The sequence below is a fragment of the Anastrepha obliqua genome, chromosome 2, assembly GCF_027943255.1.
Source record: "Anastrepha obliqua isolate idAnaObli1 chromosome 2, idAnaObli1_1.0, whole genome shotgun sequence".
NCBI lineage: Eukaryota > Metazoa > Arthropoda > Insecta > Diptera > Tephritidae > Anastrepha > Anastrepha obliqua.
This window is the reverse complement of record NC_072893.1, coordinates 55177501-55199555: the sequence shown is the minus strand read 5'-3', so window position 1 is coordinate 55199555 and position 22055 is coordinate 55177501. Positions and strand designations below refer to the sequence as shown.

The 22055-nt window shown below is 37.1% G+C and overlaps 2 protein-coding genes across 2 annotated transcripts in view; one reads left to right on the top strand and one right to left on the bottom strand.

Annotated features, from left to right (window-relative positions):
* LOC129237277 (synaptic vesicle glycoprotein 2B) overlaps positions 1-22055 on the bottom strand; it is an 82904-nt gene that overhangs the window by 15111 nt on the left and 45738 nt on the right. The gene's annotated exons all lie outside the window — the stretch shown is intronic.
* Positions 1267-1840, top strand: LOC129237280 (uncharacterized). The gene has a single exon (XM_054871928.1). It carries the CDS (start codon positions 1481-1483, stop codon positions 1706-1708), a length of 228 nt encoding a protein of 75 aa, XP_054727903.1. The 5' UTR covers positions 1267-1480; the 3' UTR covers positions 1709-1840.

Genomic DNA, 22055 nt, shown 5'->3' with positions numbered 1-22055 from the left:
AATGGTATATATTTCAATAATGATGATGATGTCAAATCGTACCTGATTCCGTTTTTTGCTAATAAAAACCAGTAGTTTTTTGAACGTCTGATTATGATGTTGCCTGAAAGTAGGCAAAAGGTCATTGATCGAAATGGGCAATACATTACAGAATAAAGTTATCAAGTTCCATGAAAAGATTCTCTTTGATTTTCTAAAAAATCCGCAATTACTTAGTTGTCAACCCAAAATTTGATGGGAATTAATTGGGGGTATGAAATTCACGGAACTAAAAATTTACGGATGCATGTACAGAATATAGGTATGTCTGTAATTAACTCGTAAAATATTATTTAACTACCAAAGCGGTCAAAGAGAGGGTCTATTACTGTTTTAATATTACCTATATATTAACCTGGATAAAAATAAATCCATTATTTTCTCGGTAGATGGCTGTAGTGATCGATGTCCCGTAAAGTATCCATCAAATAATTAAAAAAAAAATTTAATGCTTGTCGTCAAGGTGACATTTCACACTAAAAAATTCTTTTGCTGTTTTTTGTTTATTGCATTCCCTGTAACTCACAGGGTGTTAACTATGCAAGTAAACAAAGAAACAATTCGGTACATTTTACAGTTTTTCTTTGATAAAGGCGAAATTGCAAGCCAGGCTGCTGAAATTGTTTCTGGTGCTGATACTTCAACACTGCAAGATGCACGCCCATCGTCGAAAATGTCGATAAAATCACAAAATTAATCGAAGTTGACCGGCATGTTAGAAGTCGTGGGAAAAATAATGAATTTTCTTTTCCCCAAACTAATAATTTATATTTCAAGACCTTCGAGAGGCTTCAATGCAAAGCCACGTACACTGCCCTGCAGGGTACGTATCTTCATGCATATGTATATACTTATATGTATTTTGTGTGTGTCTTCACATACATATATGCACGCCTGCAACTAATTAGCGCCTCGAACAAGCCAAGTGTGCAAAAGAATAAGAAACGAAATAAGAGAAATATGCAAAACCATTGTAGCATACCAAACTACTTGTAGGCATACATACCGACATATATATGTAGGCATAAGTACACAAATGTATGTATGTATGCATGCATGTATGTACAGCACCCATGAGTATATACGAAATATTTTTGTGCGCATACACCCACCAACTTAAAAAGAACAAAATCGCGCGCAAACACATCGTAAATAACAAGAATAAACAATTAGTAAACCCAAAACCGCAAAGTTTTGCTACTTATACGCGCCCATTCTTCTCGCCAGCTAGCGAGTTGTCGCAGACATTGAGGCAAAGAAGGAAAGCTTCGTGGATCACAATTTCTTGCGAGTCATTTTAGTTACACTTGAGACATAGTATTGCCGACGTGACTGTGATAAGACGGTGAAAAGAGACATACAAAGTCACGAAAATTTGAAGCAAAGTGTTAATTTTTATTGGTTTTTTGCTTGCTTTAATCCGAGTTAATTAATTACGAATATGTCTGCAACCGCACCTGCCGCCAATGGCGCTAGTAAAGATGAAGAAATCACTGTCCCAAAATCAGACAGTTTCTTTGAATCTAAAACATTCCGTCTGATCTCCTTGGTTATTTACATGGGGGGCATTAGCGGTTTGGGCATGACATTAGCCATGTATTACCTGTTTATATGGGATTCACGTATGCCGCCGTTGCCGGAGTATAAACATGCGCATCATGTGGGTTAGGAGACAGTGACGGAGGTAATGGAAGAGAGAGAGAGAGAGAGAGAGGGAGAGAGAAAAAGTGAGACAGAGGAGCAGAAGAAAGGGATTGGCGTGGGGAGCTTTAATTTTTAAGTGATATCCAAATAGAAATTGGTGAGTACGTGTGTGTGTGTGTGTTCTATTCGTATAAATAAGTAGTACCAATGTATTTAGCGAATTTATATTTATATATTTATTTATTAATCAACAAACAGGATTCTTACAGACTAGAGATAGAAAGATACAAACAAATACCTTATGGCAAGAGTCTTACAAGTAACTTCTTAAAACTAAACTTAGAGTAAGAAAAATCAAAGTATAAGGAAGAATATTCATCATCAAATTGAGCTAGCGTCTTCCAAAAGAGGAGCATTCATTCCATAAATAATTTTAGCAATACCCATAAAAACAATCCGTCAATCAATTGAGCCCGCGCAAACATCAAAAACAAAACACATCGACTACAGAACACACCTAGACTCTAAGGACATGAGATTTATTAATAAGTAACGGGAGCGATAGGGCGGAATGGGATTCAAGAGCCTCATCGAGCGCAAAGTAAAGCGCACAAAAGTTCTCTAAACAGACTTTAATCTATTAATATATACTGCGTATTCTAACCCGGACCGAACTTAGGACAAGTACAACAGTTTGAGAGTATATGGACCAGAAAACAGAGAACTACTTCGACAAATAAAGACTAACATTGCGAACGGCTTAGGACGAAATTCATCTTCAGCAAAGTCATCGTTCATAATCCACACACTCGAAACGCATCCCCTTAACCATCCCACCCCCTCTCCTCTCCGCCCTCTCCCTGAATTCATTTTTTCTTCGTCCAAGTGTGCCCACTTCTTGGACACCCATTCTAACCCAACCTAGGAAGAAAACAGTTTATATGGGTGGTGTAGTTGACCTTGGAGTCGCTATCTTTCGAGTATAGCGCGCCAATGTTTGTCTGTATTTATACTTCAGCTGTCTAATTCTCAAGTATCTAATATAAGTATCGTATGAAGTCATTTACATAAACTATAAATCTTCCGATAGGGTGATAATTTTGCACCACCTTGTATAAGTAGCAACAGTGTTTTAGCAAACTTTAACTTGATTGTGCATTCCGGTAGAACGATCATCCACTGAAAAGGTTTGTTCGCGAATATTTTTTCTTAAGACGCTAAACCTTTAATAAGGGGTGTGACCGTTTCAAGACATCGATTGTTGATTTTGGCAGAATATCTATTCACTTACAATGTTTGTTCCGCAACGTTTTTTCTTAGAGAAGAAAGTTTCAGAAATTAGTGTTTTAGATAAGCAATTTGGCTGCCGGCCATCTCATCCTACAACAGACCAAGTGACCAAATTAGTGTTGTATTGATGTAATTAAAAAAAAAAACACACAGAAAAACATCCACTCATTTTGCAGCCATCCAGTGGCCATTTTGAGCTCTCAACCTCCCTCAAAAATGCCAAATTCTCATTTTGTTCAAAGTTTGATTTTCCTCCATATCCTCTTTTAAAGCAGATAAAAGTTGTAGGAGTTGAGAGTTTTACGACAACATGAACCGTTAAGAAATACTCGGTGGGGCGAAATTAATAATCCAATTTGGTTTTTGAATAACTTTTTAATTTTGAATGATGGATGGCTTTATTCTGGCCTTGACGCACTCTATTGCTTGTCTGTATGTATACTGCAGCTGCCCAGTTCACAAGCACCAAATATGAGTAAGGTACGACACCACTTGCAAAAATTACAAACCTTCCTCATTGATTGATCATTGATTCTGCGCCAGTGTGTTAAGGGTTATTAATTTAAATTGAAATAAAAGAGCGAATATTCAAATAGATTGAGCAATCTTTATTATTTTTATGTTGTTCTACATGAAATTTATTGTTCTCATGTAATTTATTTTTGATAGATAATCCCCCCAAACACCAATTTTGAACGACTCGCTGGGTGACTTCGGTCGGTATCTCGTGAACAACTTTAGTAATGTTGGCTTCCAATGCTTCAATCAAAGCTGATTTATCCACAAAGCACTTAGACTTTATATACTCCACAAATAAAAGTTCAAAGGTGGTGTATCACACGATCTCGGTCGTCAATCCACTGGCTCAAGACGGGAGATTAACTTCTCACCGAAACGACGGCACAGTAAATCCATTGTATCAAGGGCTATATGGCAAGTAGCGCCGTGGATCACTTGTATTTATGTTATGAAGATCACGGGATTCAATTTCCGGCATCAAAAAGTCTTTTATCATGGCGCGATAGCGTTTGACATTCACTGTTACATTGGCGCCCGACTGAAGAAATATGAGTCGATGATTCCTCCAGCCCATAGTCTACACCAAACGGTTGTTTTCAATGGATACAAGGGCTGTTCGTGGATTTGTATGGGTTGCTCTTCAGCACAAATACTGCAATTTTGTTTATTGTCGTAGTCATTAAACCTAAAATGGGTGGCCTATACACCATAAGTTGGCCTGAGTGCGCGATGAACAATTTCCACAGAACGTCGATTTTCGTAATACAATTTTACCATTTGTAAATGTTGTTTGAGGCATAAGCCTTTCCATGCTGAAATTTTAATGAATAATGAAAAAAGTTGTTTATTTAGTTTGACAGTAGTCACGCGTGATCTGTCAAGAAAAACCCTATTGGAAAAAGTAGCACCAATCTGCTCACCATTTATTAGATTATTACAAAAATCCTACTAGGATTTAGAGAGGAAGAAAATCCCGAATTTGATTACAACTATGACTAAAAATTTGAAACACGGATACTGGAAATAATCTGGTGCTTAAACGTCCCACATCTCTACTTGTACAAATTCGTGGAACTCTGGAAACTTAACTTTTAAAGCAAACGACCTGGCTGAAAAAGAGGGCAAACGAATTTACTGACCACAAAGTAAAATTTTAAATCCTGTCTTAGTAAACTTTTTTTTAATTTTCTTCTAATAGACGAGTAAACAGAAGCGAATATGTATTTTCTTTGTGATGTTTGTTTTTTTTTCCTTGAAATCAACTTCTAGCAAAAAAATATAGTTAATACTACAGCCAAAATCATATAACGGAAAGTTTCAAACTTTAGCACTTTCAATCTTTTAACTGGGTATGCAATTTTATAGCCCACTAAGTTCTAGTGTAACAAAGTGCAAGCTTCAAGTGACTATAAACCACCTTTGATTTTAAAAACATTTTTTTCGCTGAGGTGTGCTAACTTCCGTACGAAGCATATCTCGAATTTCTTTATATGGAAGAAAAATCCCATCATCATCAGCAAAAAAATCGAAATGCAAAGTTTTATGCTTTTTTTTGTAATAAATAAAATTTAGTCAGCTCTACAAGCCGAGAATTACATATATGCTTGATTTCCACATATATTGCGTATACGCACTGCCATAGATATGCGCACGATCCGTGTTACTCATACGCCCTGTTGGTTTTTTTTATTTCCTTCCTTATTTAGTAAACTTAATTAAAATAATATAATAGTTTATTCCACTTGTTGCTAGGCTGAAGGGGGTTAAAGGAATATCTGTTCCATTCCTCTGTAATACCTCATTTTGGTGAGAAGCATAAACTCCGCTCTTAATAGAATTTAAAATGTTTATTGGTGGTAGACACTCTTTAAAGCAAGCAAAAGTAACTGCGACTTGTGATCCCTTCGTGATTTCTTCAGTGACGACTACAACGGAGTATTTATCGAGGAAACACTTCTTTATCATATACCACAATTTGATATATGCTCGTGGAGTATAAAATTCTTAGTGAATCTTTTTGAATTAAGGGGCGGTACACAAATAATCATTCGGAGTAAATTTTTTACTTATCGACTCTCGACAACAGAGACATCCCTATTATCCGCGATGAGAACTGTGAGAATCCAAGTTAGTGTCTAAGGCATAACCATTTTCATTTTAGCTCCTTCTAAAGTGAAGCACTTACCTCAGCATCTTGATCGGTGTAATATCTCACTGACATTGTGGCATTCCGTAACGATGATTTCAGATCAAATTTATTTACTATTGAACACACAACCTATCTAATAGAACGACTACTTTGACCAGCTTAAAGCTGGTACCACCGATTTAGACTTTTGTTAGAAATTTTTCATAATTTCAAAATTAATAAAACTTTGTTCAACTTATTCATTTCATAAGTGAAAAATTACGGTTGAAATAAAATTCAATTTACCAACATCAATCCAACTATAGAACTAACGGTCATTTTCTTCCATATTTAAAGCTCGAAATAGCGCATGAATAGCGCTGAAACTAAGCTAAGTTTATAAGGGTACTAAGAAGAATACATCTAATGCCGTTACAGACAGAAAGGTCAAGGTTAAAAAGAGTTTTGATTGACACAAAAAGACTTTATTTTCTAAGAGTTTAGTTTTTAGAAAAAATCATTTAAAAATATTTACTGAAATCAATAGGTAATTTATTCCTGTTACTACAAACAGTTCTTCTTGATTCGCGCGATAGCTGCTCACATGACTTTGGTCGTGTTTAACCAAAAGCGACTGTCGATCCTTTCTCATGCTAATCAGCGCACCAAGTGGAACTAAGACCTTCTGCACCTGATCTTTCCAACTCAGAGGAGGCGTTCCTCTTCCTCGACTACCATCAGCTGATACCGCATCGAATACTTTCGAGCCGGAGCATTTGTATCCATTCCCCTGTCAGCGTAGCCGCTAGATCTTTATTCGCTGCGCTATGTCTATGTCGTTGTAAAGCTAATATAGCGCGTCGTTCCATAGCTTGCGATATTCGCCGTTGCCAACATCCAAAGGTTCAAAAATCTTGCGCAGAATCTTTTTCTCAAACACTCCAAGCGTCACTTCATCGAATGTTGGCAGGGATGCCCATTTTGGCTGCTTGTTCCCCGATTGACCAGAATCCAGTAATCACCGCCGTGAGTCTTAAGACATTTCTTCGTTTCATATTTGCCCGTATTGACATTTGCTTGTGGTTGTAGGTGGGCCATAACGTTCTGCTAACTTTGGATGTTATCTGGTCTCTCCATCTGCTTCAGCGAGATTTTTTTAAGGAAATAGCATTCTTGATTGCACCCAGTGGTGTGAATACCGATTTTGCAAGAATCATATACATGGCAGATCCCCCGCTTGCCAGTTCGTCTGCTCAATATTCCAATGTCTCAGGACCCATATTAAGGTAACTTTATGGTTTACCCTCAAGGTGGTAAGGCCATTTCTGCTTTGTTCCAGCAGTTTAGTGATTATTGTAACTGAATTCCGTTCATGGATTGCAGCTTGGCTAACCGAAAGAATAGCGAAAAGTCTCCGACCAGTAGGCTACAAGCTTTCCTTATTGCCAGCACTTCCGCTTACAACACACTGCAAGTATTGGGAAGAATACTCTCCCTACAAACTTTCCCTCAGCTTCGGAACATTTGCCTATCTCTAAGTATTGTATCCCACTCACTCCTCCCATGAGGGAATATGAATGGAAAAGGGCCCCATTGCTTGCCTGCATCTGTTTAGTTCACAAGTGTCAAATATGATTGACGTACAACGCCATTTGCAAAAATCCTCAAATCTCAGATCCTCCGGTAGGGTTATTAATTTTGCAATATGTAATCCTACATATTAAACATCTTTTACGATCAACTGGCCTTGACAACACCCTATATCTACTCTGTTGTGGACATGCATCTTCTAAAGAAGCACCCCCCACCAACCATACGTTTGCACCTGTGCATGTCATTTGCCAATTTTATAAAGGAACTCATTCAACTCACTGCCTGTCCAACCCACCTTTTATATACTCGTACCAACAGAGTGGCATCACTTACTCACTTACTCACTCACTACCGATAGTTGGGCAGGGGATTAATTTACGCCATAAAAGCGAAATTCAGCGCCATCAAAACTAAAAACAAAAAGTTGACAAGGCAATACACACAAAGTTTAATCCTATTTTTCGTTTCACTAAATCCCAAGCAGCCGCACTAACATTCAGCGCTGCACGAGCCGTTTGGAACAAAGTAGCTCGGGTATATTTTTCAGTATTTTCAGCTAAGCAACTGTTATTGCCACTGACTTTTTGATAGCTCTGCTAAAAACGTGTCGCCGCATTTTGCGTCTGTCAATTAATTTACAGCTATGTGAATGGCAATTAAATGCGATTCTGATTTGATTTCTGTTACGACTCACATTTAAATTGCGCCGACAACAGCCAACGCAGCGCAGTTGGTATTTCGAGTGGCAAGAACGCAACTACTTAGGTGAAAATGTCGGAAAATTTAGCCAAAATTGTCAATATAATTGAATCGAGTGTGATTAATAATAATGATAATGACGACGAATCAGCTGCAGCGGCAGCCGCAACGGCGACAGCATCAGATGCAGATGCAAATGCAACACCGACAGCAACATCACCCACACGCATAAGAGGCTCACGCCCAACAACTGTGAGGATATCCACCGGTCACTTGCCATCCTATCGTTTGCATGAAAACGAGGAGATAATGGCGCATAAACCTACTTTTTCAGAGCGTTGCATACGCTACCTAATGGTGTTGATCTATTTGTGTGGCCTGTGCAGTTTGGGGTTTGCCCTTTCGGTTTATCATATTTTCTTTTGGGACTCGCGCATGCCACCGGTGCATAAGAGCATGATTATGAAGAAGCCACCAGGATACGGTTAAAGTAGTGAGTGATGGAAATGAATGTGCAAATAAAGGTGCATAGTTTCGAATGAAGAAATTTATAAAGCAAACTAATAATGCGAAAATAATGAAAATTTATAAAAATTAAGTCGAAATACTAATCTAGAGGAAAATAATTAATTTTAAAAAGCCTAAAAAACCTGTTTAAAAAAAACAAATGTGAGAGAAATCAGTGAGAAAAATCAACGAGAAAAGCAATAACGTAGGTGAGTTGCAAAAATTATATAAATTCCTAACCAAAGGTCATTCGGCCGCCGTAGCCGAATAAGTTGGTGTGTGACTACAATTCGGGACTTCGTACGTTCGAGTCTCCGTGTATTAATCACCAAAAAGTTTTTTCTAATAGCGATCGCCCTCCGACGAGTGTATTTCTGCCAGGAAAAAGCTGCTCCTAAAAAATCATTTGCCGTTTGGAATCAGCTAAACTTTGTAGGTCCCTCCATTTGTTGAACAACGTAAATACGCACGCCACAAATAGCAGGAACAGCTCAGGCAAACATCTAACAGAAGTGTATGCGCCAATTACTTTTTTAAGTCATACTTATTGAATACTTAAGTCAATTAGCATCGAACACCTTCGAATACCTCGCTAAATCAGTGCTTTCTTTCGCCACCTCAGAAATCCTCTCCCTTTTCACCCCATTAGTTATTGGCAATCGCAGATATTTGGCCATGTCAGCGATAAACGTTTCGAAACAAATCACAGCCATGTGACATTATGTCACCTTTCATGCCATATCGCTAAGATGTCAAGCCAAGTTTCGTTTGTACGTTCCATTAAAAAGTGCTGCATCGGCACAGCTTGCGCGGCGCATTTCCGGCACTTCTACTTGTACTTACTTCTAAGCCACATAGGTGGGTTGCTGCAGCCGAGCTTTGCTTTAGTTTGGTGGCTTGATTTAGTTTGATTTGATTTAATTTGCTGCGCGCATAACCTGCTAACACACTTTTCCAGCACACACTTCGTTCATTCACGAGGAAACCTTGCAAAGCCAAATCGATATGGATTAAATACCTGCGCTAGTGTGTGGGCACATAAATATGTGCGCAAGTGTGCTGGTGTGTTGCTCTCTATCGCTCTTTTGTTTGTCTTTCTTAAATGCTGCCGATCGATAGCGCCAGTGACAGTGGCTAGTCAGTTAACTCACTGAAAACTTGTTTTCTTAAATTTATTAAAAGGAAATTTAATTTAATTTAAAAAAATTTAAGACTTTACTGTTTTGTTTTCTGGTTTTTTATATATAATTATAAGATTTAACTGGCTGTGAAATATGTTCATACAGTAGGTTCTGTTTTTATGCGGCTTTTTTTTATGCGGTTTTGAAATAGTGCGGTTTTTTTTTAAATTACAAAATGCATGTCGACCTATCGGGAATTGTACATATAAACAAGATTCTAAACCAGCTAAGCAAAAACTCATCACAGATTACATCAGAAATGCTAACCCTACAAGTATGGAAGATATATAAAGATATAATTTTCAAAAATACAATATTTTGTTTATGCGATTTTATTTAATTATTTCAGATTCATGCGGTCTATGGAACGTATCTATAGTAATAATATGGGACTAGTGCCCTTTTTTATGCGATTTTATTACATTATTTCAGATTTATGCGGTTTTAGCATTTGAAACGTATCTATAGTTTTACTATAGAACTAGTAGCTTTTTTTATGCTGTTTTTTTTTTTATGCTGCTTCTTGCGGAACGTATCTACCGCATAAAAACAGAACCTACTGTATATGCACATAATTGACGCTTACACCCTTTATTGTGTGTTTGGCCGAGCGCCTCCTCGTATTCGTGGTGTCCATCTTGCTGTTGTTCCACAAATGGAGTCACTCGAATTGGCAGATGGCTTACTCATGACAGAAATACACTCGCCGGAGGGCGGCCGCTATTAGAAAAATCTTATTTTTATCAATGGATGTCTCGTGCTTGTGGTTTGGAGCCCGTGCACTTCCGAATGGCCATTCGGCTACGACGGTTGACGGCAGTGAAATAGCAGAACAAGGATTCAAGAGCCAAAATTAAAGCCCTTGTACGGCTACGGCAGCTGCCGGCTGTGATATATATATAATTATATAATTGGCACGTACACCCTTTTTGGGTGTTTGGCCGAGCTCCTCCTCCTATTTGTGGTGTGCGTCTTGATGTTGTTTCACAAATGGAGGGACCTACAGTTTCAAGCCGACTCCGAACGGCAGATATTTTTTTTTTATGAGAACCTTTTTCATGGCAGAAATACACTCGGAGGTTTTGCCATTGCCTGCCGAGAGGCGAACGCTATTAGAAAAAACGTTTTCTTAATTTTTGATCTTACACCGACATTCGAACCGACGTTCTCTCTCTGAATTCCGAATGGTAGTCACGCACCAACCCATTCGGCCGCGGCGCCGCTGTGATATAGCAGCACACAAATTGAAAACCCAAAACTAAAGGTCTTCATTACATTATATTTGAAAATGATAATCGCTATTGAGTGCCTCTGATTTGGTTCAGTAATACTGTAGTTACATTTTTTTAGACCTAAAAATTTATTCAGTTATATAATTTGTAGAGAAGTGTTTATTTTGAGTCTTATGAAAAATATAAACCTAAGCTAGAGGTGGGGTACCTCTTTTTACTATTTTTTGAAATGTATATTATATGTGCTCTGGTAACTAAGCTCCGGGTACCTAACTCGTTATACTTCCACAACTCACCGCACAGAGTCATTTATAAACGCATATTAGGAAAAATTCAATGCATAGAGTAAGAGGGAGACTAATGTGGCCGGTGGTGAAATTCTGGTCTGCAGTGGCAGCCACGCTGCTATAAAGGGCTAAGAAACCTTAGCACCCACCTATTAAAAAATAGTACAGGAATGTACATAGAGGCTGTACTTCGTTACGAGATGGAAGCCCTTCAACTTGGACGTGTGAACCGCGACGATGAATTTGGGAGCTGCAGTTCTTTGGAGCGTCCACGGGGAACTAAGGTTTGCATTATTAAAACTCATGAGAGCCGCAGATACAGTACTGGCGCTTGCAAAGCAACCAAATGCTTCCTGAAAAGGCCAGACTAGGTATTAGCAAAAGTCTTCTTCAGACAATAAATGAGTGTGTCACGAGCTTTGATGGAAGTAATCACGGGACACAATTTTGGATGTGTATTCTACAGGGCATCTACTCAACAACATATTTTTTAATAGCTGTGGCCTTTACAAGTAGGTAAAGTGCAAAAAGGCCTTAGGCCCGTACAACCATTACCATTACCAAGTCGTTTGCCTAATTGAAAGCAAATTCAAGAGCAAATTATGGCCCTCGCCTCATTTGAAATGGTGTTGTTTGGGTCTTTCTTTAAGAGTGAGTAAAACGGAAACGAAAAAAGATTTTTTATTTTTGTTTTCAGTATTTTATTTTCTGATCCAATGCTAAAACACAAAATTTTTTTAGGTATGTAGCTGGCGCACGAATTCCGGGACTCACAGAAGTGTGAAATCAAAAGGACAAAAAGGTTCTTGTTCGGTATAAATGTTGTTATCGTGCACGCTATGATCTTAAAAAAAAAAATTGACAAAATGGCTGATGTTCAAAGCTGAAACCCCGTTTTTTGACCCTTTTTTGACTTTAAACGACCGAAAAAAATACTAAAAAACTTTTTTTCCAAATGATTTCCAAATAATTTGAGCCTCTTAACACACCTATTGACAGAATAAAACTCCATATACCTAGCGGATTTAGTTACGATTTATATTAATATATTTTATTAAAGGTGAAATTGGAACAAAAGTATGTATAGACTGACTTCTAGATCATCCTCTGGTATGCAATCGGAGTACACTTCTTCACTCATTTGAATGATGTTTGTAATGAATGTAATGCAATTGAACTCCGAAATCGAAAATCGCTCCTCCAAAAGCAACGAAGCTGCTACTATATTAAAAATTATGTATGCATGTAACAGCAATGCCTGTTAAAAATTGTGACTAAGTAAAGCTTTTTATATGCACACAAACTGCTTAAGTCCTTCGTTAAATATTAAACTACGAGTACATGAGTTCAAACTCTGCCTTTTAGATCAAATTCACAACATGAGCGAGAGTAAGCTCTACTTTTGTTCATTATCGCCCACTATTTACATCTGAGAAGACCACTACTGAAATTTTCCTAGGAATATTTTTTGGTGGCACATTTTAAATCTCCATGAACCCCGTAAATTTAAGATTTTTCAGATTTTTAAAAATATGTACTTATACAAAGCGACCGACCAACGATTTTTAAGGTCGCATTGAAACGAACCGAACTTCGTCCAATTTCTGCCGAAACCAAATCGAAGCCAAACCGAACATTTAAAAAGATCCAAGTAATAAGCAATCATAATTTTTTAACCCTGTCAGAAATCAAAAAAGATTAACGAAACAAATGCAAGACTGAGTCTTGTCGAGGGCCGAGGAGAGTGAACAAGGAAGCAAAAAAGTCTCAATCGCATTAATATCAACTCATAGCACATAATTAAGTTAGTAAAAATAGCAGAAAAATACTCATAGTAGAGTAACTTTACTTTGTGATGTAAAAACAATAGCTGACCTGCATTTTCACTTTGCAAGCGGTACAGTTTATTGGCTCAAAGTTGACTTGCACTACTGTAAAGTGCAATTGCTCACTAGCCACACTCATGAAGATGATATTTCAAAGCAATTAAAATACTTGGATTCGATACCATTGTTCGGAAAATTTTACAAAACCTAAAGTTTTATATAATTTTTGAACAAAAAATTTGAAAGAAATTTTCCCTCATTGTTCGACTCTAAAGATGAACCGCAACCAAACTGAACTTATGCGACCGAATATAACGAAAGCAGAGGAGGGGAGGTTCGGTGATTCTCCAAAAATAAGAGTCAACATCGGACTTAAGGGTAAAAAATGTGGGTATCAAAGGTCCCGCAAAATATGCGCCATTAAATTTTATTATTATTTATGATGAAGACCAAAATATTGACTTAGTGCTTAGAGCTGACATCCAATGAAAGCTGGATGACATTCGGTTCAGTGGAAGCGAAGTTATTGCGTCTAAAGTGTCAGTATGTTTGTGTCATCAGTACAAAAACGAGTTTCGAACAAAGAGTTAATATCAAATTTTGTTTTAAAATCGGTAAAACCTTTGAATTGATGAAAAAAGTTTATGGCGATGATTGTCTATCTCGTGCAAGAGTTCATGAGTGGTTTACACGTTTCAGAGACGGTTGTGAAGACATAAATGACAATGAACATACAGGCCGCTCAAAATCAATAATCTCCGAAAACTCCATCGAAATGGTTCGTAAATTTATTAAAAATTAACCAAAATCATCATTGAAATTCATGGAATCGGAGTTGAATATCTCCAAAACATCGATTTAACGGAATTAAATTGATCATTTGGGCTTACGAAAGGTCTGTGCACGTTTCATTCCGCACAAGTTAACTGAGGACCAAAAATTGCTCAGAATTCAACATTCGAAAGATCTCATTAAAGAGGCGAGAAAAGACGAGAACTTCCTTTACAACATTTTAACTGGTGATGAAACGTGAACCTGAAACTAAGCGTCAAAGTGCCTAACGGAGTGGCCCCAGACGAGCTACCATCGAAAACATCGCGTTTGGAGAAGTCAAAAATCAAGTCCAAGCTCATTTGTTTTTACGATTCCAAGGAAATTGCCACAAGGAGTTCGTGCCAATGGGCCAAACCGTCAATGCAATTTTCTATCTTGGCGTTTTGAAGCGGTTGATTGCATCGCATTCATCGAAATCACCCTGAATACCGCGAAGGAGGAAGCTGGCGCTTATTGCATGTTAATGTACCATCTCATCGATCCACTCTTGTGACTGATTTTTTGACTAGAAATCGCATTTTAACCATCAATCACTCACCGTATTCGCCTGATATGGCTCCCTGTGACTTCTACTTATTCGGAAAATTGCATTTGAACATGAAAGAAAAACGTTTTGTGTCCGTAGAGGCCACCCAAAAGGCTTGTACCGACATTCCGACGCTCTTAAGGCCATTCCGGTCAATGACCTGAAACCATCTTTCGAAAAGCTTTTAGATCGCTCGAAACAGTGTATCGAGGCCCAAGGGGACTATTTTGAATAAATAAACTCGAAGTTATCAGAACAAAGCTCCTGACGTTTCTTTTTAGCTCAGTCTTGTTTATTTTGGACTTCACCTTGTAGCCCGTTTAAGACAATGTTAATGGCAAACCTAGCTTTATACGAGATAATTAGATACTTTAGATCAACTTGAGGTAAAGTGAGAAAAACGTCAAAGAAACTGTGTTGTTTAAGGAAAATTAGCAAGTTTTCCAAGATTTTACAGCTCTTCCTCTTTCATGGTATACGCATTCTTGCCTCTGTTTACTTAAATTTTTTGCACTGTATTATTTGTATACTTCATTATCACTTTTCCCTAAATACAACAATACATTACATCAACAACAAATACAATATATTACAACAAATTATTTTCCAATAAGTGTCATAAAATATTCCTCCAACCCAAGCTGTAAAATTGATCTCAGAATATTTCTCTTATAACGATATAATTAATTGAATTGTTTTAGACAATAATTTAATGCATTTATTAGATCATTAACTCAACCTCACCTCAACATTCCCCAGCCTCACACTGCCTGAGCGCATACGAACACACAATTGCTCTTTCCTTCTTCGTGCAGTTTGGTGTACTTGTAGCTATAAATCAAAAAATTTGTTCCACATTCCTGAACACAGAGAACCAGAGGACACGCCCTAGCGATTGTCAAACGGTTACCAAAAACAAAATCGCCATTGAATACCCGCACACCATTGATATCGAGAATTCGACATCTACAGGCGAGTGCAACAAACTTATCTCTGACAGCTGAACATTTTATTGCTAGAAAAGGGATAAATAAGTGAGAAGCAATGAACATGACAAGAATACGAGTAAAAGTAGAGAGAGGTAAAAGGGGTAAAAGAAAATCGTGTGTTAACCCATTTACTTACTATTGAAACTTCAAATACAGCGAAAAGTCATTTCTCATTTAAGCGGTGCAGCTCAATAAATCTTAAAGTACAAGCAAGGCACGACATGGCGAGCGAGCTAGCAAGCGAGCGTACGTGGTGCGGATACACATTCACACATGCGATTGATATAAACTTATATGTATATGTGTGTGAGTATGTACCCAGTAAACAAATGAAGATGACATCAGAGGGCAAGTTTTTAAACAGAATCTTGAAAAAATTTCGGTATGCAAATTTTATAATAGTATAATACGAGTACAGTCTAAAGCGCCAAAAATAGCGCTGATTTTCAAACACTTTTTTTGCATTTGCTTTCATATAAAAAACTTCCGTACATATGCTTTATAAAAAACCTGCATACCCAAAATTAGGTGGTTGAAGTACTAGACTGACACTTGTCAAGAAGTATTCTAAAAATTCTGTTTAAAAAGTTTGAAATTTTGATGAAATTTTTTTTAAATTATCTTTTGTTAGCTTCGCATAAATTTTGGCGCATCAGGTTTTTGATAAAAAAAGAATTTGTCTGTAAAGTCGGTTTACTGACGATAGTTTAACGTGACAACGTCATAAGAAAATATTGATGGAATGGTTGCAATTTTCAAAACAAAATTTTAATTTTATTTGTTTGATAGATATTTTGTATGGATATAGAGGAGGAGGTAAATGGAATTGCAATGGAATAGGTCAAGTTACATTTACACAAACGTGAAAAATGACGAAACATTTATCAAATTCATGACAGATATCTTCAATTTCGATTGTGCATCAGACGTTGATAAGTCAACAACACTAAGAGGCACCATCATCGATTTGCCTTTTTCAAGACACTTTACACTCGAAACACTCCCTTTAATTTCCTACTTTTTCTATCATCGTTCTATTCTCAACAGAGAAATGGTTCATTACCATGCACACAGGAAAAAGGCATATGCAAATACAAATATGTGAATTTATATATAAATGCGCATACACATATATTTATATATGCTTACTCAAGTAGGACAGAGCCAGATGTCGAAAGTTGCCGAACGCGGGGGCCGATTGTGCTCTTTGTCGTTCGTTCCGCGCTCTCGCTTGCAGTTCATTCAAGGTAACGGCAATGAGCAAGGTAACAACAAATGAGCAAGGTAACGGCAATGAGCAAGGTAACGACAAATGAGCAAGGTAACGACAAATAAGCAAGGCAACACTAATGAGCAAGGTAACGACACATTTTTTCGTGTGTGCAGCCGGCTAAATCGAATTATAAGACGTTATCACGTCAAAAAGTGTCTTTTAAAAGACGCGCTTATGGATTTAGAGTCACAGCCACCGAAGTGTACGACTCTTTGTGAAAGCTGCTGTGTTCTGTAGTTTCATCATCTAGTTCGCAAAACCCGCAGACGATTGTTTCTACTAATTCTAGTTTCCTGTAACGATACCGAAGTGTAGTAAGCAACTAGTGAGAGTTCGTAGGCACTCCCCTATCCAGGTTTAAAACCCCATCTGATGCTCTTCTGGAGCGAAGGATAAACACTTTATTCTGCCTCCGTCCAGTATCGTCTGAGTTCTGTGTTCCCCCAATCGTTGATGAAGTAAGGTTCACCTCCCTTTGGAAATCCCGTAGCCAACTAAAAGAACTGCTATCCTCCATATCTTGAGTAAAATCACCAGGATTGTGCCCTGCTGCTATAAAATTTGAGTTCATATCACTGTGAGCTGGTACTTAGAAAAGGTCAGTGCCCTTAAGGTCTTAGACTTCAGAGTAAATGTTTATCGGCCACTTTGAAAGGGAGTACTCTATTCAAGAAAGTTAACGAATTAATAGTACGACGTATTTTACTTAGATTTATACCTTCGAGAATAAAGTTTTTCACATACATAATTGGTACCTGAGTCAATGTCTTCAAAAAGAAACTTATTAAATTGAGACTTTTTTCTCTACAAATTATGCCTTTCAATTTCATTCAACTCATAAGATGTTTACGCATGCTTTAATTTCTATTCACCCATTTACTGCAGGCAGCCTGAACACTTTCTCACATGTGTGTATGTAAAAAAGTGTTTACATATATGAACGAGGTGTGTTCATAAAATAAGGTGAATTTTAATTTTTCTCAAAAATATTTATTTATTCTTCAATTTCTATTTTATCTCATTCAAAGTAGTCCATCTCAGATACAGTGTATTGCGTTTTTTCCAATCCTCGAAGCAGTTCTGATGCGCACTTTTCGATATGTCCTTGAGCTCTCGGTTTTTATCTTCTGAATCGTCGCAAAACGCCGTCCTTTCATGGGTCTCTTCAATCTTGCGAACAAGAAAAGTTCGCAGGGAGCCAAATTTGGTGAATACGGTGGCTGAGGCATGATAACGGTGTTGATTTGGCCAAATAATCTCTACCAAGCAAAGATGAGTGAGCAGGTGCATTATCATGATGCAAAAGTCATCCATTTTGTCCCACAATTCAGGTCGTTTTTTTTTCGTATTGATTCACACAAACGGCGCATAACTGCAAGGTAATACTCCTTATTCACCGCACACCCTTGTGGTAAGAACTCCCGATGTACCTAAAAAACAGTGAGCAACACCTTAACATTGGATCGAACTTGTCGTGTTTTTTTCTTGGCTCTCCTGGACTCTTTCATTGGGACGAACGGGCTTTGGTTTCGGTGTCTTTACCATATACCCACGATTCGTCACCAGTTATGAACCTTTTAAGCAAATATCATTCAACAATTACTGAGCGATGCTCATGCGACATTGATATTTATCTAAATTCAGCAATTTCGGAACGAACTTCGCTGCCACATGCTTCATGCCCAAAATGTCCGAAAAGATTGCATAGCAGGAGCCAACCGATATGCCGACATCCTCAGCAACTTCTCTAATTGTGATTCGACGATTCTCCATAACAATTTTCTTCACTTTCTCAACATTTTCAACGGTTGTTGATGTGCTGTGGTGTCCAGAGCGAGCGTCGTCATTCACATCTTCTCGACCGTCTGTGAAAAGCTTGTACCACACGTGAGCACAAGTGTATGTACTGCTGAAATTTGCTCACAAATAATGGAAGGACTATGAATGATCAGGAATCAGCAGCTTTTCTGAGTTCCAGAGCATAAGAGTATAAAAGAATATAATAAATTAAAGGATTCATAAGTTTGCTCAAGAATAAGTATACACCTAGGTGAGGTACCAACCTCCTTGCATGATATCACATGGATGCGCTATTCACATGTGTCGCCAATGAGCTTTCAAGTGAGTTAATAAATTCATATAAATTAGTCATACAATTGTTTTTGAATAACTTTTTTAATAAATAAATAAAAGATTTTGTGTAATGGAAATCTTTATGTGGACCTCTACGCGCTCCACTACTTATATGTTTGCATACTGCAGCTGTCTAGTTCACAAGTGTAAAATATGATTGACGTGTCACGTAACATCTTGCCATAGAGTGATTAATTTTGCTCCAGCTTACACATAAAGCGCGTGTATGCCACTGGCTTACAAATAAGTAGAGATTCTTTTATCCATCAACCAAACCATCCAATGCCTCTGTAAAATCTTTCGCTGACTCCAAAAGTTCACATAATTTTTTCATTCTGTCAGGTAATTTTCGAGAAAAACTCCTAATTTCACGAGAACTCGCTACTCGATCAAAACAAATGATAATTATATCGCATTAAAGGTAATAAAATTTACTATCTTTGCTCTGACCACAATTTCCATTAAAGCTACAGCTCTCAAAATATGTAGTTACAAAATAAAAAAATAAATTTTTTTTGTGTAAAAATATGAAAATACTCGATTTATTTTGTAAGAAATTATTATATATTTGTTTTCGAAATTTTGTTTAATTATTTTTATACTATATTAGAAAAAATTTACTTACCCACATGAGAAAAAAATACTCATTTTTGCATAGACCATACGAAAGTATGAAGTGATTTTTGTGCTATTATTAGTTGGTTTTCCTAGTAGCAAATTTGAGTTATAGAACTACATATTCCGGTCCTGGTGCTCTAGAAATTTCAAAAAATCGATTTTTTGTTTTTTCAATATTTCGAAAGCATAGTATCTTGAGAATATACTGTGACATTTTCATGCAGAAATTCACAATATTATAGTTTCTACAGCCTATTAACTAGGTAGAGAGAAGTCCGCGCGCTCCTGTACCTCAAACTTTAAACTCATTTATCTCGAAACGACTTCTGTCGGCCTGGTGTTGCCAAAAAAAAACTATTCAACCGAATCATCTGAAATTTTAAAATGTTATTCACAACATCAATGGCTATCGCCCGTACTAGAATCATATTATTATTTCAATTATTTTGTATATATTTTTTTTTTGATTACAAAACGGAAAAAACCCGATTTTTAGGGTGTCAAATTCAAACCCGCACCATTTTGTCAATTTTTTTATATTCTAGTAGCGGGACAAAGCTATAGTCATACTGATTTATAATTTTTTTGGTTTTTGTGTTTCAAATAAATAAAAGAGCCAAAATGGACAATACCATGCAGGTCCAATTTTTCGGGAAGTTGACCGCCCCAGCGCCATTTTTAAAATTATTAAAATTAGAAAAAAAAAATTTTGGAATTTTGTATGTAAGAGAAGTTAAATAAAAAGCCTACAAAATTTAAATATCGTTTTGCATTTTTTATTGAAAAACAAAATTCCTGAAAATACCCTACATTTTCGAACTCTAAACCACCGGGACCCCTTAATAACATATTTACAAACATTTTTGGAGGAAAGCAAGTATGTAGGCAATCAACTTCGAGATCAAAGTATCTACACCTATTATGCGCGAATAATATCTTATTTTATCTTATCTCATCTTAATCGTATCTTATCTCAACCTAACTTATCGCATAGAGAATATAAGTAGGAACCAACAGGACCTTATTTGACGCCTTTAAAATTGCTTCTTTAAATCTATAAATGGTGCAGAATATACAAATTCCAGGAGGCGATTGTGAAGCGCATTGCCTAAAAGTTGGAATTCAATTTTATATATATACATTTTTTGTTTTTTTTGTTTTTTTGCAGACGGTTTTTTTTCATCTAACGAATGCCCGCCATTATTTTTTATGTGAACACTCAACACCAACAGTAAAAGCAAATTATAAAATGTCAACGTTATTTTTGAGCCACTTAAACTTGCAGTTATATATATATATAAACATATATAATTGGCGCGTACACCCTTTTTGGGTGTTTGGCCGAGCTCCTCCTCCTATTTGTGGTGTGCGTCTTGAAGTTGTTGCGCAAATGGAGGGACCTACAGTTTCAAACCGACTCCGAACGGCAGATATTTTTATGAGGAGCTTTTCTCGAGGCAGAAATACACTCGGGGGTTTGCCATTGCCATCACCGAGATTCGAACCAACGTTCTCTCTATGAATTCCGAATGGTAATCACGCACCACCCCATTCGGCTACGGCGGCCGCACTTCCTTATACTAAAATTCAATGAGCTATAAAACTGCATACCCAGAAGTTTTCTGAAAATGCTGATTAAGAAATTTGAAATTTTAGTGAAAATTTGTTAAATTTTGTCATGATTTGCATAAAATTTGAAACTTAGATTTTTTGTAGTAGAATGCACTACAATTTCATAAAAAACTTAGTAAAATTAAGTAAGAAATTAAAATTAAATAAGGGCAGGCCAGAGAAGGGACCTGTTAGGTAGTTTCCCTGCGAAAGATGAGTATTGGGATGCCCTTGACAGCCTACGCTCTGCTCCTGGGATAGCGAAATCTCAGCTCTAGAATTTCGTGGGTGTCCTCACAGGTCACTAACCGCGAGGTATGTATGCCGTGAGACTTGGAATTGCTTTGGCGCCTTTTTGCGTCAACTGTATGGAGGATGAGGTGGAATCATCTCAGTACCTTCACCTTAACGGCCTTGCTCTCTCAGGCATCTTAGTTCTTACTTCTTTCCTACTTCTGCTGATATAGCAGGCCTTAATATAAAAAATCTGATGAACTTCATCAGTAGCATAAAGCGAAATTAGTGCAGAAGTATTTCAATACCTGGCAAATCTATCATCGTTGCAAGGAGGGTTCATAGAAGTTAATTGAGGTGAGGTGAGCTAAGACCAATTGAGGGAATTTCAGGTAAGTTAAGGTGAGGTGTAGCATTTTGAGTTTTTCGTTCTGCAAAAAGCAATAAAACTCAAAAACTCATTTTTGCTTCTGAGAAAAAAACAACATTCAAGAAATGGATTTTTTAATCGATCAAAAATTTAACTGAAAAAATTATAATTATTTTTGATAAAAAATGTAAAACTTAAAATATGGTGAATATTTGTGATAAAAATATACAACAACTCACAGAGAGTGTTTGTCATAAAAATATACAACAACTCTCATTTCGGAGCAAAAAAATAACACTCTATCAAAACCAAATTCAATTTATTTTTTGTTTTGCCATTGTTTAAGCAAATCGGTGAATTTGGTTTACTGGGTATTATGTAACTTTTTAGTCGATGGTATGGCAGCGCACCTCAAAGTATTGAACAACCAGCTACAATGCGCTCACGTATTCAAATGTTCAGAGTTTGTGTGTGTCAGTGTTTCACCGTGCTTGTGTGTGCATGCCCGTTGGCATCTCAACC